The sequence below is a fragment of the Rhododendron vialii genome, chromosome 10a (assembly GCF_030253575.1).
Source record: "Rhododendron vialii isolate Sample 1 chromosome 10a, ASM3025357v1".
NCBI classification, from domain to species: Eukaryota; Viridiplantae; Streptophyta; class Magnoliopsida; order Ericales; family Ericaceae; genus Rhododendron; species Rhododendron vialii.
Window position 1 is genome coordinate 37,883,751 of NC_080566.1, and position 13,675 is coordinate 37,897,425.

General features: G+C 39.7%; 2 protein-coding genes across 2 annotated transcripts; both read left to right on the forward strand.

Moving 5' to 3' along the window:
- The first annotated feature begins 8,529 nt into the window (after positions 1–8,529).
- LOC131303207 (uncharacterized) lies at positions 8,530–9,441 on the forward strand. Its single transcript, XM_058329979.1, has one exon. It carries the CDS (start codon positions 8,530–8,532, stop codon positions 9,439–9,441), a length of 912 nt encoding a protein of 303 aa, XP_058185962.1.
- A 2,472-nt stretch (positions 9,442–11,913) lies between these two features.
- Positions 11,914–12,825, forward strand: LOC131303208 (uncharacterized). The gene has a single exon (XM_058329980.1). It carries the CDS (start codon positions 11,914–11,916, stop codon positions 12,823–12,825), a length of 912 nt encoding a protein of 303 aa, XP_058185963.1.
- The last annotated feature ends 850 nt before the right edge of the window (positions 12,826–13,675 follow it).

A 13,675-nucleotide genomic window follows, 5' to 3' on the forward strand; every position in this document is an offset into this window, starting at 1 on the left:
ATTACAACTACAGAAAGTTAAAATTCTGATAACAAATTTTGATGAAGTGCATTTACAACATGTTTATAGATTGGAGAATAGTGATGCTAATCAGATGGCACAAATTGCTTCTGGAATTAGGATTCCAGAAGGGCAAAGTGAAAAATTAATAAAGGTCCAAAAGAGATTCTTGCCTTTCTCTATTGAAAGAGATAGCAATGATTTTGATGTTATGGAAATAAATCTGGTTGATGATTGGAGGGTTCCAATAAGGAAATTTCTAGAGAACCCAAAGGAGAAAACAGACAGAAATATAGAGCAAAGGGCCATAAACTATGTTATAGTAGGCAATGATTTGTTCAGAAAATCTTCAGATGAAGTATTATTGCTGTGTATTGATAAATCCCAAGCAATGACGGTTATGGGTGAAGTTCATGAGGGAACTTGTGGTTCTCACCACTCTGGAGAAAAAATGAAATGGTTACTCAAAAGATATGGCTATTATTGGCCAACAATAAGGAAAGATTGTATCTCATATGCTAAGGGATGTCAGAAATGTCAGCAATATGGACCTATTCAAAGGGTTCCAGCTTTTCCTTTACAATCAATTGTTAAACCATGGCCTTTCAGGGGATGGGCAATTGATATGATTGGAGAAATAGTTCCTCATTCTTCTCAACAGCATGAGTATGTAATGGTGGCTACGGATTATTTTACAAAATGGACAGAAGCTATCCCATTGAAGAATGTAGCACAGAAACAAGTAATTGATTTCATTGAGGAGCATATTTTCTGTCGATTTGGTATTCCTGAGACAATCACAGTTGACCAAGCATCTGTGTTCAATGGTCATGAAGTAATGACTTATGTTAACTCATATGGAGTTAAAATCTTGAATTCTTCTCCCTATTATGCCCAAGCAAATGGGCAAGTAGAATCTACAAATAAAATTATTAAGAATACTTTATCTAAAATGATAATTGACAATCCAAAGGATTGGCATAATCTACTGCCAAGAGTGTTGTGGGCCTATAGGATTTCAAAAAGGGAGAGCACCTGGGCTACACCATATGAGTTAGTATATGGCCAAGCCGCAGTTTTACCCGTCGAAGTTAATATTATATCTCACAGAGTGGCTAAGCATTATGGCCCAAACAATATGGATTTTGAGGAAGCAATGTATCAAGAATTAGATGGACTGGAAGAATCCAGAATAGATGCTTTAAACAACATACAAGCACAGAAAAGGAATTTAGAAAGAGTCTACAATAAAAGAGTCCATGAGAAATCATTTGCAGAAGGTGATTTGGTTTGGAAAGCAATTTTGCCTTTAGATAAGAAAAAGAAAGGGTACTTTGGTAAATGGTCTCCAAATTGGGAGGGACCATTTCGTGTGTTAAAAGTTCTAAGAGGTGGTGCTTATCAGTTAGAATCTATTCTTGGAAGTGTCCATGAAAGAACAATCAATGGAAAGTATTTAAAGGCATATTTTCCATCCCCTTGGGAGTTAATTGATGAATGAAAACATAAAATCGACGGATGGACAAATAATTCAAACTTAAACTGACCATCACTGAAAGCCTATAAATTTAGGCTAAACTTTTCATTAGAATAAAACAAGTTACATTTCCTGCTCATAAAAGGAAATGAACATAAATTTCCTATTTAGAAAGGAAATTCAGGCATTGATAGGGTTACCCTCAACATCAATCCGAATGATCTCAAAATAATGTGGGAAACTCCAAGTAACAAAAACATGGAATTTTTCCCAAGCATAAGTCAGGAATGAATGCTCTTTGTCCCTAGCCATTGCCTCTGCATCCATCTTTATCTTCTTATCTACTAATGGCCTCATGGCCATTACACCCTTTTCAGCTTGAGCCAAGAGGTGAGCTCTCTTGTGGTTTTTCTTCCGAAGCCAGTTTTGATGCTTTTTGAACAGAGCTTTTGAGGAGTTTGGTGGCAGTTCCCAATTAGAGTGGTTTAAGTCTAACACTTTGTTATGAAGTTTAACCACTTTGTCATGTTGAACTTCATAATCAACCCAAAATGGATCATAGAAAGCAGCAGTGCTGGTCTTCATCCAAAGCCTTATAAGAGGCAGTGCAGATTTGAACCTATGAAGATGGGTAGTAATGAGGCTACTCTCATAAAATTGAAGGGTTTCACATGCCCATAAGAAGTTCAAATAGGGGACATATTCCTCTAGAATGTGAATATCCAAAAAGGCAAAAGCAGCCAGTAGCTCTTTGGCTGTAGTTTCGTCAGAATCTCTATAAATCGAATACCCAACATGGGCTTGAGATAGTGGAGGATTATACCTCAAATTCTCTAACTCTTGAAACCAATCAGGGTTCTCAGGTAGGGGGGAGATGTCAGGTTGGTCATCAGAAAAGCCAACAGGGAAAAGTGGCTTTCTAACCATTTCCTTCCAATAAGCTTGTTGATTTTTGGCCCTCTTGAAAAGGGATTCATGATTCTCCAAGCTTGGTTTGCCACCTGCCTCTGCCAGCTGAAATGGCATTGGCCTATATGGCATAGAAAGTAGTGAATCCAGTAACATTGCCTGGGGTTCCTCTCTGACCGAGGGAAATTGATAACTGACTTTGACGTGTGAACGTCGAACACTCGAATTAGGATATAGAGGAGGATCCTCCATTCTGATGACAACCCTTTCAGTGGGTGGATTGTTACCCCAACTGGATGGAGGGTTAGAAGGCAAAGGATCATCCCAGCCTGAAATGGCTGTAGTGGGAGAGAGTGGCCGATCGACGGTATCAAAAGAAGGCGAGGGAGTGCTTAAATCGATGTCCATGGTGCTAATTTGACTATGAAGATGAGAAGTCGATTGAAAAGAAAAGGATCGATGTATAATCATTCCACAAAGGTCCAATTTATAAGGAAAATATGAACAACGGTTCAGTTTCCAAGCAGTTAATTAAAAGCAGTTATTACCCATGATCAGCTCCCACTAACAGGAAATGGAGGAAATGACGGTTGGTATTTTCCATGGTTTGTCATTGGTTTATCCCATCGGTAAAGAAGGTAATACTTAGCCACAATTTATATCAATTACCAAGGAATGGAATAACTTTGGTTAGTGGTTTCGGGATTTCCTATGAATTGACCCTATCAGTGGGTTTGTTTTAAATTTTAAAAGAAATGAGTAAGCAGGGTTGATTTTCCCTATCGATTAGGGACGTGAGTTGCTAAGAGATTCTAGTAATTTGGATAAATACAGGAATAAGACAAACAAACTTTGAAATTAATACCAATATTTCAAGAAAAGAAGTGTAAAAGCCTGCAAACAAGGCTAAACATTGCAAGAAAATACAGAATCCAACTAATGAGATGCCTGAAACATAGAGGCCAAAATGATAAGTTGTATACAGATTAATTATTGGTTCCTGAGTTTGGCTTCTAAGAGCAACTTGGAGAAATAGCTCCACTTGCTGTTGGTAGCATTGTATTTTTCCTGATATTTCAAAAGATCAGTGTTGGCCATAGCAATGATGGCCTTAGTGCTTTGCTCATCATAGGAGACCTTGGATAATTCTTGACTGATCAACTCCTTGCGTGATAATAAGATCTTTTGTTGATTGTCAAGCTGACTCAAACGAGCAAGAAGGGCTGCCTTTTCGTCCTCAATCTGTTGCAACTCATCTTTCAATTGATGTATATTGTTCCCCATTTTGTCCAAATTAGCTGAGATGGCTGCAAATTGATTAAGGGTTTCCTGTTTGCTCTTCATTTCTTTCTGACAGTAGGCTGTTACTGTCAAACTCTCCTTTACAATTGAGCCAAATTCTTCAAGCTTGATTTGCTCAGACAGTGGGAAAACTTTCTTGGATATCAAACAAGTGATACAGCCAGAAAAAGCTGCAGAGTGTTTAGTGGCAAGCTCCAACAGTGGAAGTTCAAGTAGCCCGAAAAAGGTTTTTATCTCATCTTTTGTTTCCTCACTAAGCTCAGATGATGGTGGAGAGGTCAGAGATTCAGAAAATTCAGAAATGGACTTGGAATAGAACTCAGAGTATTGCTTGGTTTTAGTCAGCATGAGGTCCAGGTCAGAATTTGGTGAATAGGTTGGTAATTCAGCATCAGCCCCATGGGCAGGTGAAGAAAAAGTTATTGGAGTAGTAGGGATGAGGATCAACTCTGGAGTGAGGGCTTCCCTTTCAACTTGCTGTTGCCCTGAGAGTTCAGTAGCCTCAACCAATAGTTCTACAGGCTCTGACACAAATTCTCCTTGGATAGGAGAACGAATTCTTAATTGATCAAAAGGAGGCTCCCGTACTCTGTCTCCTTGAGTAGGAGAGTGGATTTCTGGTTGCTCAACACTAGTGGTTCCTTGTTCCACAAGGGGATCAACTCCCAGAGTCACAGGGGAATTAGGTGCTGAGCTTAAGATGAGCTCAGTAATTGGATCAAATGTTTGAACCTCTGGAAAGGTTGATTCGTGGTCCATTTCAGAAATTTTGACATTTTCATCCGAAGTTGGTGCTGGACATGTTAAAGGTAAAGGGACATTAAATGGAAGGTCAAATTGAATAATAGAAGAAGAATTGACAGGAATTAATTGGTTTGTAGTCAAACCTTCATCTTTATTGCATTCATCATCTGATTGGGGTGCCAATTGCAGTCTCCTCCTTGTTTTCTAAATGTGAAAGAAATAAATCAATGGAGGAGTAACATATGATATCTATAGTCCAAATTGACAGAAGGATGAAATTTTTACCCTTTTAAATGTCACCAGTGTCTCAGAATCTTCAGCAATTTCTGGAGAACTGGCCTGTCGATCAGGCAAGTCAAGACCTTTCATTGCATCCGCCATCAGTGGGGGATCTTGCAAAGCACTTCGAGCTTGAGAAGTCCTGCTTCTTTTCCTAGAGGGAAGTGAAACCTCAGGTTGCTTCCCTTTGTCTTGGCCTTTTGGGCCTCTTGAGACATAAGCTTCCTCAGGAACTAAAACAATGAGAAATAGTTAATAAGGTTTAGGACTCTATGTCTACAAAAGATACCTGACGAGGATTCTTCAGGATCAAGTCTCAAGAGACAGTTGCTCAGATCTTTATTGAAGATGGTGGGCTTGATGCAGTCCCAAAACAATTTGAATTCCAAAGTAAGAGAAGGTTCGGCCACAAAACTTGCTAGTTGGAAGCTGGCCTTGATGCCTTGAAATTGTCCAATCAGTTCTGTAATTAGAGAGGTCTGGGTCACAATTGGCCTCGTTTTGGCTAAGTCCTTAATCCTCGGATGTGTATGAGGGACAGGGATCCCTTGTGACAGACCAAATTGCCGAGCACACTGGTTTGGCATATAAACTTCGAAGCTGCAATTGGAAAAACGTGTGGTGGATGGGGAGAATCCTATCGACAGGAATCTTGATATCAAAACGCTAGCCCAAAATTCATTAACTGTTTGGGCTGGCACCAAAAATTTGAGGATAGGTTCAATCCTTCGTGATGACGAGTACCGACAGTCCTTAAAAGGCAGCCAGGTAGGAGAGTCCTCGAGATGAGGGCTATGGAAAGCTGTGAAGTACCTTTTGAAGGATGAGTCTTCATGCTTGGGCTCATGAGCTAAAAAATATTCTGCGTAGCTCAAACACTTGCCCCCATCTTTCCTTCTTGGAAAATAACTTAAGGGTTTAAGAAATGGAAAATAGGCATACAGCCATGCCTGGAGAATCCAAAAAGGGCCACCACAGTTACTGGTGATCTTATTATTTGTGAATGTCCACAACCCTTTATATAATGTCCCTAGTACAAAGGGAGCTAAAGCAAGCTGTGCATCTTGAGCTAGGCAGATAGCCAAACGGACATATTCTTTGGTGATCTTTAAACCAGACACACATAGCACGTATTTATTGAGCCAATACAAATAAAAGGCCACTTTCTCAGTAAATGATGGTTCTCTGAGAGTAGAAGTGCAAAAAAGAGATATAAAGTGTGAATAACTCCACGAATTATCAGTAGAGGCCTCAAACGGTGGATCACAAGGACGATGATCCAAGGCAGCGTTAACTTCTGCACCTATACACGGTAGGCCAGTCAAATGAGCAATGTCTAAAACTATGGGACTCATGGGGCCGTACGGAAAAACAAAGGTGTTGGATGAAACGGACCAAAAACAGGCGGCAGCAGCAATCAAATTAGGGTTAAATTCAAAAGCCTGTGTGGATAGGTCTATGGTTTCGTAAATTCCCATGGCACGCCACGAGAGGTGTAAGTATCCCCTCATACGGTCTACCCACTTGGTCCAAGATGGAAATACAGAGGGCCATGATCGGATTGTCCCTCTGGTATTCCAGCCAGTGCGATGGAGACCTGGGAGCGAGAGGAGCAAGGGCTCATCAAAATTCACCGGATAGTAGGTTGGTAGTGAATCAGGAGGGGTTGGAGAGTAAATAGGGCCTAGTATGAATCTAGAGGGACAACCAACTACAGGAATAAAATAAAGAGGAAACTGTGGTGCCTCCCGTAGGCATTGAGGATACCTTGGGGGATAGGACTCTGTTGGGGTTTCCGTTTTCTGAGAACTCGATGTTTTCTTCTGAGTTGACTGAGGAGACGACGATTTGGAGAAAGCTTTGGAAACCATTGCTTTGCCTTGAGGAGCTTTCTTGCGCGCCATCGATTCGGGAGTTGATGGTTTCAAACGATGCCCTAATTTTTTATAAACAAGAGAATATATATACGTTGGAAGAGCCCCGTGTGTTAATCATGCCTTTTGGAAAAGGCGAAGGAATTATTTATTCGAGTTAAAAGATTTTTTAACTCAAACAAATAAGGGGGGCATTGTTTGTACCACAATTAAGATTTCTATTTTTACCCGTCGATCAGGTGACACGTGGCAGGGGTAAATATGAGCAAATGTGAGGATAGAATGGACTTAACTTAATGATTCAGAGTAGAGGTGAATCGATGGTGAAACTATAAAAAGTCTTGTCCATCGATTGGCCTACACGTGGCGTATTCTTTTGGCATTTTGGACCGTCGATCGGGTGACAGGTGTCAAATGGACGTGGAACCCATGATTCCACGATTGAAGAGGATGGAAACCGCAATCAACGAGACAATTTTCTCAACATGGGCATGATCGGCAGTTGAAGGAGGTTCATAATCAGAATCCGAGAAGTTTTCAACTGCCACTTTGGGGGGGAAGTTTTGAATTCAAATGTAATGTAAGGAGGCCTATTTAAGTACAAGTTAGTAGCAGTTTCAAGGACACACAAACAACGCCAATCAGGCCTTTATCTTTTCTTTTCTAGGAGTAGAATTAACTTGTAATTGTTCACTCAATCATCTCGATTGATTGTTCTTCTACTTTGAGGGTTAATAAAGTCCATTTTGTTAATCTTCTTCCATACTTCACCCACTTCATTGTTTGTTTCCAAAGAAGTCCTGAAATACGGCAAGGAACCAAACTCCACTTTTCACACCCACATTCCAGCAAGCTTACAATACAGTTTCCCGTCGATTCTCCGTCGATTGGAAAGAAAACAAGAATTTTTGGTAACAATATTGCATATTTTTGAAGATTTATATTGAAAGAGATACGTAATAGAAACAAAAGAGACAAAAAGAATAATGAACAAACAAAATGGGACGGAGGGAGTATCTTGTCTAGACTTAGTCGTCGCTCGTGTGGGACTGATTCAAATAGTGGTATCGGGATACAAATCTGTGTCAATGTTGCCTGTCGAACAGTATTGGTTTGATTTATATGTTGGTGAATTTCGCTATCCGTCCATCCCAGGCAGGGGGTGATGCTACCATGTCCCGAGAGGATTCAGGCCAACCTCCTTGATGCAAAAAAAATGCACTAAAATTTTGTATTTGTTTTACGTATGATTTGATTTTTGTGCAATATTGTCAGCATTGAAACATTCATACGTAGCTAAAAAGTAAATGAAAATACACTTAAACTTATGAGTGACTGGATGATACTCCTATAGTCCTATAGTTCAAGAAAACAAAATAAACTCAGAGATCCAAAACTTTCAATAAAAAGAAATATCGGCTATGTATCATATAAATCGTTACGTAATGAGCATTTGGACTTAACTATGAACGGGCCAATACAATCCTATATATGACTACATCACCGATAATGTACTCCGACACCGTAATTTAGATCCATGGTACACACCGGGATTGGTATTTGTTGTAGACATGCATGCATTGCCAGCTATTTCAGTCTATATTAGTATGAAAATTGTCAGTAGAAAAGCATAACATTTCACTGGTTGAGTACTTAAGAGGATGGTAGCAACAGTGATGATTGAGCGAGGCAAAGAGGCATGACCATGAAATTTTTTAGGAAAAAAAAGACAGAGCTTGCCTGTTGTTGGCCCAGATTGCAACATTATTATCACGAAATAAATCACAATCGACACCCATTGCCAATTTGTCATCTATCAGAAGGCTTTGTTCTTATAAAGACGTTACGATACACCATTGAAACCTCAACGCTCACTTGATTTCTCAGCCTTCTTCGTCAGAAATACCAAAAGAAGCAAAAAGAAAAGACAAAAAAAGAAAGAAAATGGAAATCTCACCTTCATCAACTTGTTTGCAATACCAGTTTAGGTCTGTCAGCTTGCCATCTAGACTGCAACACCCCCAGAATACCAAAGTTGAAGCTGAACTAACCAAGCTTAAGATCTGGCAAAGTTCTTTAGATTCCTCCGCGGTTCCTACAAGTGGAGAGACTATTAGAACGGGCTTAGTTGGGCTCGCGGAGTTGTACAATTGTGTCGAAGAACTAATCAACTCTCCGATCACCCAACAAGCCCTCGTCCAACATCGGAAGGGAGCACTAGTGGAAGAAGCTCTCGAGGGGTCAATCGGGTTGCTTGATTCGTGCAATGTGGCACGAGACTTGTCGGTGATGGTGAAACAAAACGTGCAAGATCTGCAGTCAGTTTTGAGAAGAAAGGGTGGGGATTTAACCATTGAGAGGAACATTAGAGGCTATAATTCCTCCAAAAAGAAGGCGAAGAAGGAGTCCGCGAAATGCCTCAGAGCATTGAAGAAAATGGAAAACCAAATCCAGTCGCGTTCCCTCTCTGATGTGATGAATTACTCCTTATCAAATTTGGTTAGAGTGTTGAGAGAAGTTAGTATTGTTACGATCTCTGTCCTGGAATCGTACTTCTTGTTCTTGTCTGTGCCGGATTCAAGGACAAGACCGGGTGGATGGTCGCTGATCAAGAAGTTAGTGGTTACAAGGCCAAGAGGGCACAAGATTGTCAATGAATTTGGAAGTGTTGACGTCGCTTTGCAATCAATGCACGGATGCATTCGAAACAACATTCCGAATATCGATGTACAAATAACAAGAAGGAGATTAGATGCTCTGGCGGATAGCATGGAAGGACTTGAAACCGGATTAGATTGCCTATACAGGAAACTAATCCGGAATCGAGTTTCCCTTCTTAACATTCTAGCTCACTAGAGAAGAGATAAGCCAATATTGTACATCTTGATGTATTGATCATCACAAATTTTGAAGGATTTGCTAATGTTATAATCCTATTTTTGTATTGTAGCTTCTTCGCAAAGTATGTTGCCTTGAATTCTTCCAAGATTCTTCCTTTTCCATTTTCTCAAGATTTAGTAGAGTTGAAAAAAAATTGGTCTGGAATGACAGAAAAATCTGCAAATCTTCTTCACTACCTTGTCTTTGGTTTAGAATGAGTGACGTGGTTTCTGATGCAGTAGCCAAAGAGGAGGAGTTCCATTTTAAGCATGCCAAGGCCCATTTCTACTGACCGGTATTTTCGTAATATTAATGATCGTGGAATTAGGTGACGGGCTTGCTTGGGTTCGATTGGAAACGGGCCGACGGTCAGAACACAGGGCCTATGGCCCTGTGCCGTGTGTTTTTTAGCCTTTTGAGGCCGTTTAGGCCTCCGTTTGGGCCTTCGAACCATTTCGGGCCATTCTTTACGCTTTAATAACTTTCCGTAGGAAAGTCCAATTCAGCCTATTCTTTTTTCTGATGTTTTGTTTTCCCGTCTAGTTTGTGGGTCCGAATTAATTTCGGTATTGTTTCTTTATGTTTTCTAGGGTTCTTTATATTCCGTTTTATGCCTTAGGGCTAAACAGTTGATTAATGATAAAGAAAAGAGTCAGAGAGAGTTTCTCTAAAATATTGAGTTTGTGGTTGTCCTTATTGCTTCGATCATCAGTTTTCTTATACGCTTCCCTGCATCAGTTTCCCCATTGATTCAAATGTTCTTCGGATCCCCCATCGAACAAGTAATATCTTTTCCAAGTTTGTTCAAGATGAAATAACCATGCAAGATATACCTTGGATATTTGAAAATTTGCGTGACAAAACTCTATGTTCATGGTGACGATCAGACCTCCATATTATCTTTGCAAGATGGTGTAAGATCGACAATTTGACCAATAATATGCAGCATTAAGTTATGACTTTTAGCCCATTTGATTGCGGTTTAAAAATAACCGGTTCAATTTTGGAGCAAGATTATGCATGAACCATATATCCGAAAGACTAGCAAGTAGCAAAGACCTACTACACCTCCATAATATTCCTTTTTCCAAGCTGGCAAGCTCCATGCATCAACATGCGAAGTTACTAGACATATTAGGTCCGTAAAATTAGAACTTAACAATACATTTGTATCACGAAGGAGTCATTTTTTTTTTGATAAATTAAAATATCTGAACCATCCATTGCGCGCGGCACGGATGGCTCGGATTGAATCTAAGTGCATACATATCTAAACTGTCTATTGCTTGGTCAAAATTCAAGCCATCGATTGCCGAGATGAACGGCCGGATCGACCGCTCGGCACTGCTTGGCAAGGGGCGCTTGGCAGCATCCCATCCCCAATCTATGTAATTAAGACTTAAGAGTGATTAGTGATAACACTAATCATATTAAGATTGAACTTTTTATGGCCCATCACATGAAATTAAACTAGTATTTTTTGAATTGAAAATCGTCGCATGCTTGGAAATAGATCAAAATCCATTCCTCCCTCTCTCTCTCTCTCTGATTGCTAGTCCTCTGCATTTGGGTATTGTTTTTGATCGGCCACTCCTTAGCATGGTTAATTGTTAAATAAAATATGGAACATGCATGCATTGCCAGCTATTAGAATCCAATTAGTACCTAAAATTTCAGTGCAAAATAAACTACTTCATAGGATGAATTCTTGTTTAGAGGTCTTATTGTACCGATTTCATCTTTTATCTATGATATTGAAATTTTCGATAAAAAAATAATAATTCTTATTTAGAGGAGGCAATGAGACAATGTACAAAATTTTAAATTGTCTTGTATCATATCACCCGTTACGTAATGAGAATTTGGACTTTCATTACTGTTACTTACCTACGTAAGGGCCTATACAATACGATATATATGACCATCGATCACCATCTCACTACAATAACGTAATTTAGAACCATGGTACGCACCGGTATCGGTATTTGTTACAGACATGCATGCATTGCCAGCTATTTGAGTCTATATTAGTATGGAAAATGTCAGTGGAAAGCATAATATTTCAGTGGTTGATCAATACTTGAGAGAGGATGGTAGCAACTAACAGTGATGATTGAGGGAGGCAAAGAGGCATACAGTTCTCATGTCCTGTTCCCTCTCTTTCCAACCTCAGAATCATCACCAAATAAGTATTCTTAGCTCAAACGTTTCCCATTTCATGGCCATGAGTTTTATTTTAAAAAAAGACAGAGATTGCCTGTTGTTGGCCCATATTGCAAAATTTTAATCACCAAAAAGAGAGAGTTCACAATTGGCACACATTGCCAATTTGCCGTGAGAAGGCTTCGTTCTTATAAGTACATTGATTTACACCATTTGAAACATCAACCCTCACTTGATTTCTCATCCTTCTTTAGAAAAACTACCAAAGAAAGCAAAAAAGAAAAAATGGAAACCTCACCTTCATCAACTTGTTTGCAGTATCAGTATAGGTCTATCAGCTTGCCCTCTAGACTACACCCCCAAAATACCAAAGTTGAAGCTGAACTAACCAAGCTTAAGACCTGGCAAAGTTCTATAGTTTCGTCCACGGCTCCGACAAGCGGGGAGACTATTAGAACGGGCTTGGTTGGGCTCGCGGAGTTGTACAATTGTGTCGAAGAACTCATCAACTCTCCGATCACCCAACAAGCCCTTGTCCAACATGGGAAGGGAGTACTAGCGGAAGAAGCTCTGGAGGGGTCCATCCGGTTGCTTGATTCGTGCAACGTGGCACGAGACTTATTCTTGATGGTGAAGCAAAATGTGCAAGATCTTCAGTCAGTTTTGAGAAGAAAGGGTGGAGATTTAGCCATTGAAAAGAACATCAACACCTATAATTCCACCAAAAAGAGAGTGAAGAAGGAATCGGCGAAATGCCTCAAGGCACTGAAGAAAATGGAAAACCAAATCGAGTCGCGTTCTCTCTCTGGTGTGAATTACCATTTATCAAACGTAATAAGAGTGTTCAGAGAAGTTATTATCGTTACGATCTCTGTCCTTCGATTACTCTTCTTGTTCTTGTCTATGCCAGCAGATTCAACGACAAGATCGGGTGGATGGTCATTGATCAAGAAGTTAGTGGTTTCAAGGCCAAGAGGGGACAAGATTGTCAATGAGTTTGGGCGTGTTGATGTTGCTTTGCAATCAATGCATGGATGCATTCGCAACGACGACATTCCGAATATCGATGTTCAAATAACACGAAGGAGATTAGAAGCCCTTGGGGATAGCATGGAAGGACTCGAAAGCGGATTAGATTGTCTGTATAGGAAATTAATCCAGAATCGAGTTTCCCTTCTTAACGTTTTAGCTCAATAGAGAACACATAAGCTAATATTGTACATCTTGAACTTTTGTGAAGCATTTGCTAATGTGATCGAATCCTATTTTTGTAAGTGTTTGTAGCTTCTTCGCAAGATTCGTATACTGCATTGAAATCCAAATTCATTTTTTTCTCTTCTGTACTACTTACCAAATCACATCCACAACTCGATTATCTGAAAAGTCATTCGGCCGAACTCCCTCCATCGATTCACTTGTATTTTCCCCTGCATCAATGAGCGAGTGCTTCTTCTGGCTGGATACCGAAAAATCTGCTGAGATTCTACTTGTTTCTTTTTCTCAAGATTTATTTGTAGTGTAGTAAAAAACTTGGTCTCAAATGACAGAAAAATCTGCGAACCTTCTTGACTACCTTATTATCTTTGGTTTCAAATGAGTGACGTACTTCTCCTATTGATTCAGATGTTCTTCTCATTAGATTGTTAACCATCACTCATCACTCATCTAAAAGCTTAAGCTAAACTTAAGCTGTTAGAGAGATATACGGTTCCAAGTAATCTCATTTCCAAGTTTGTTCAAGATATACCGTTTAGGTAGAGGTTGAAAAGGTTGAGGTTGAATGATCAAGATCATCACAAAGAGTATTGGTAGAAAAATAATCAGACACACTATGAAATTAAGGAAGTAGTGTCAATGTTAACCCAAAAACTCATGAATGGACACAAATCCGCCAACTCTAAATTCTCCCAAATCCATGCCAAATGAGTCCAAAATGGCAAGAAAAGGCTTTTTAAGAACACAAACACATTGTTTTTTTCTTCAGATGATAGGATACTTCATTGATAATAACGAAGAAAATAGATAGAACGGGAAGCTATCCCAAGAG

Excerpts from the sequence above, each read along its gene's own strand:
- LOC131303207 (XM_058329979.1), top strand. The coding sequence starts at position 8,530 with ATGGAAATCTCACCTTCATCAACTTGTTTGCAATACCAGTTTAGGTCT.
- LOC131303208 (XM_058329980.1), top strand. The coding sequence starts at position 11,914 with ATGGAAACCTCACCTTCATCAACTTGTTTGCAGTATCAGTATAGGTCT.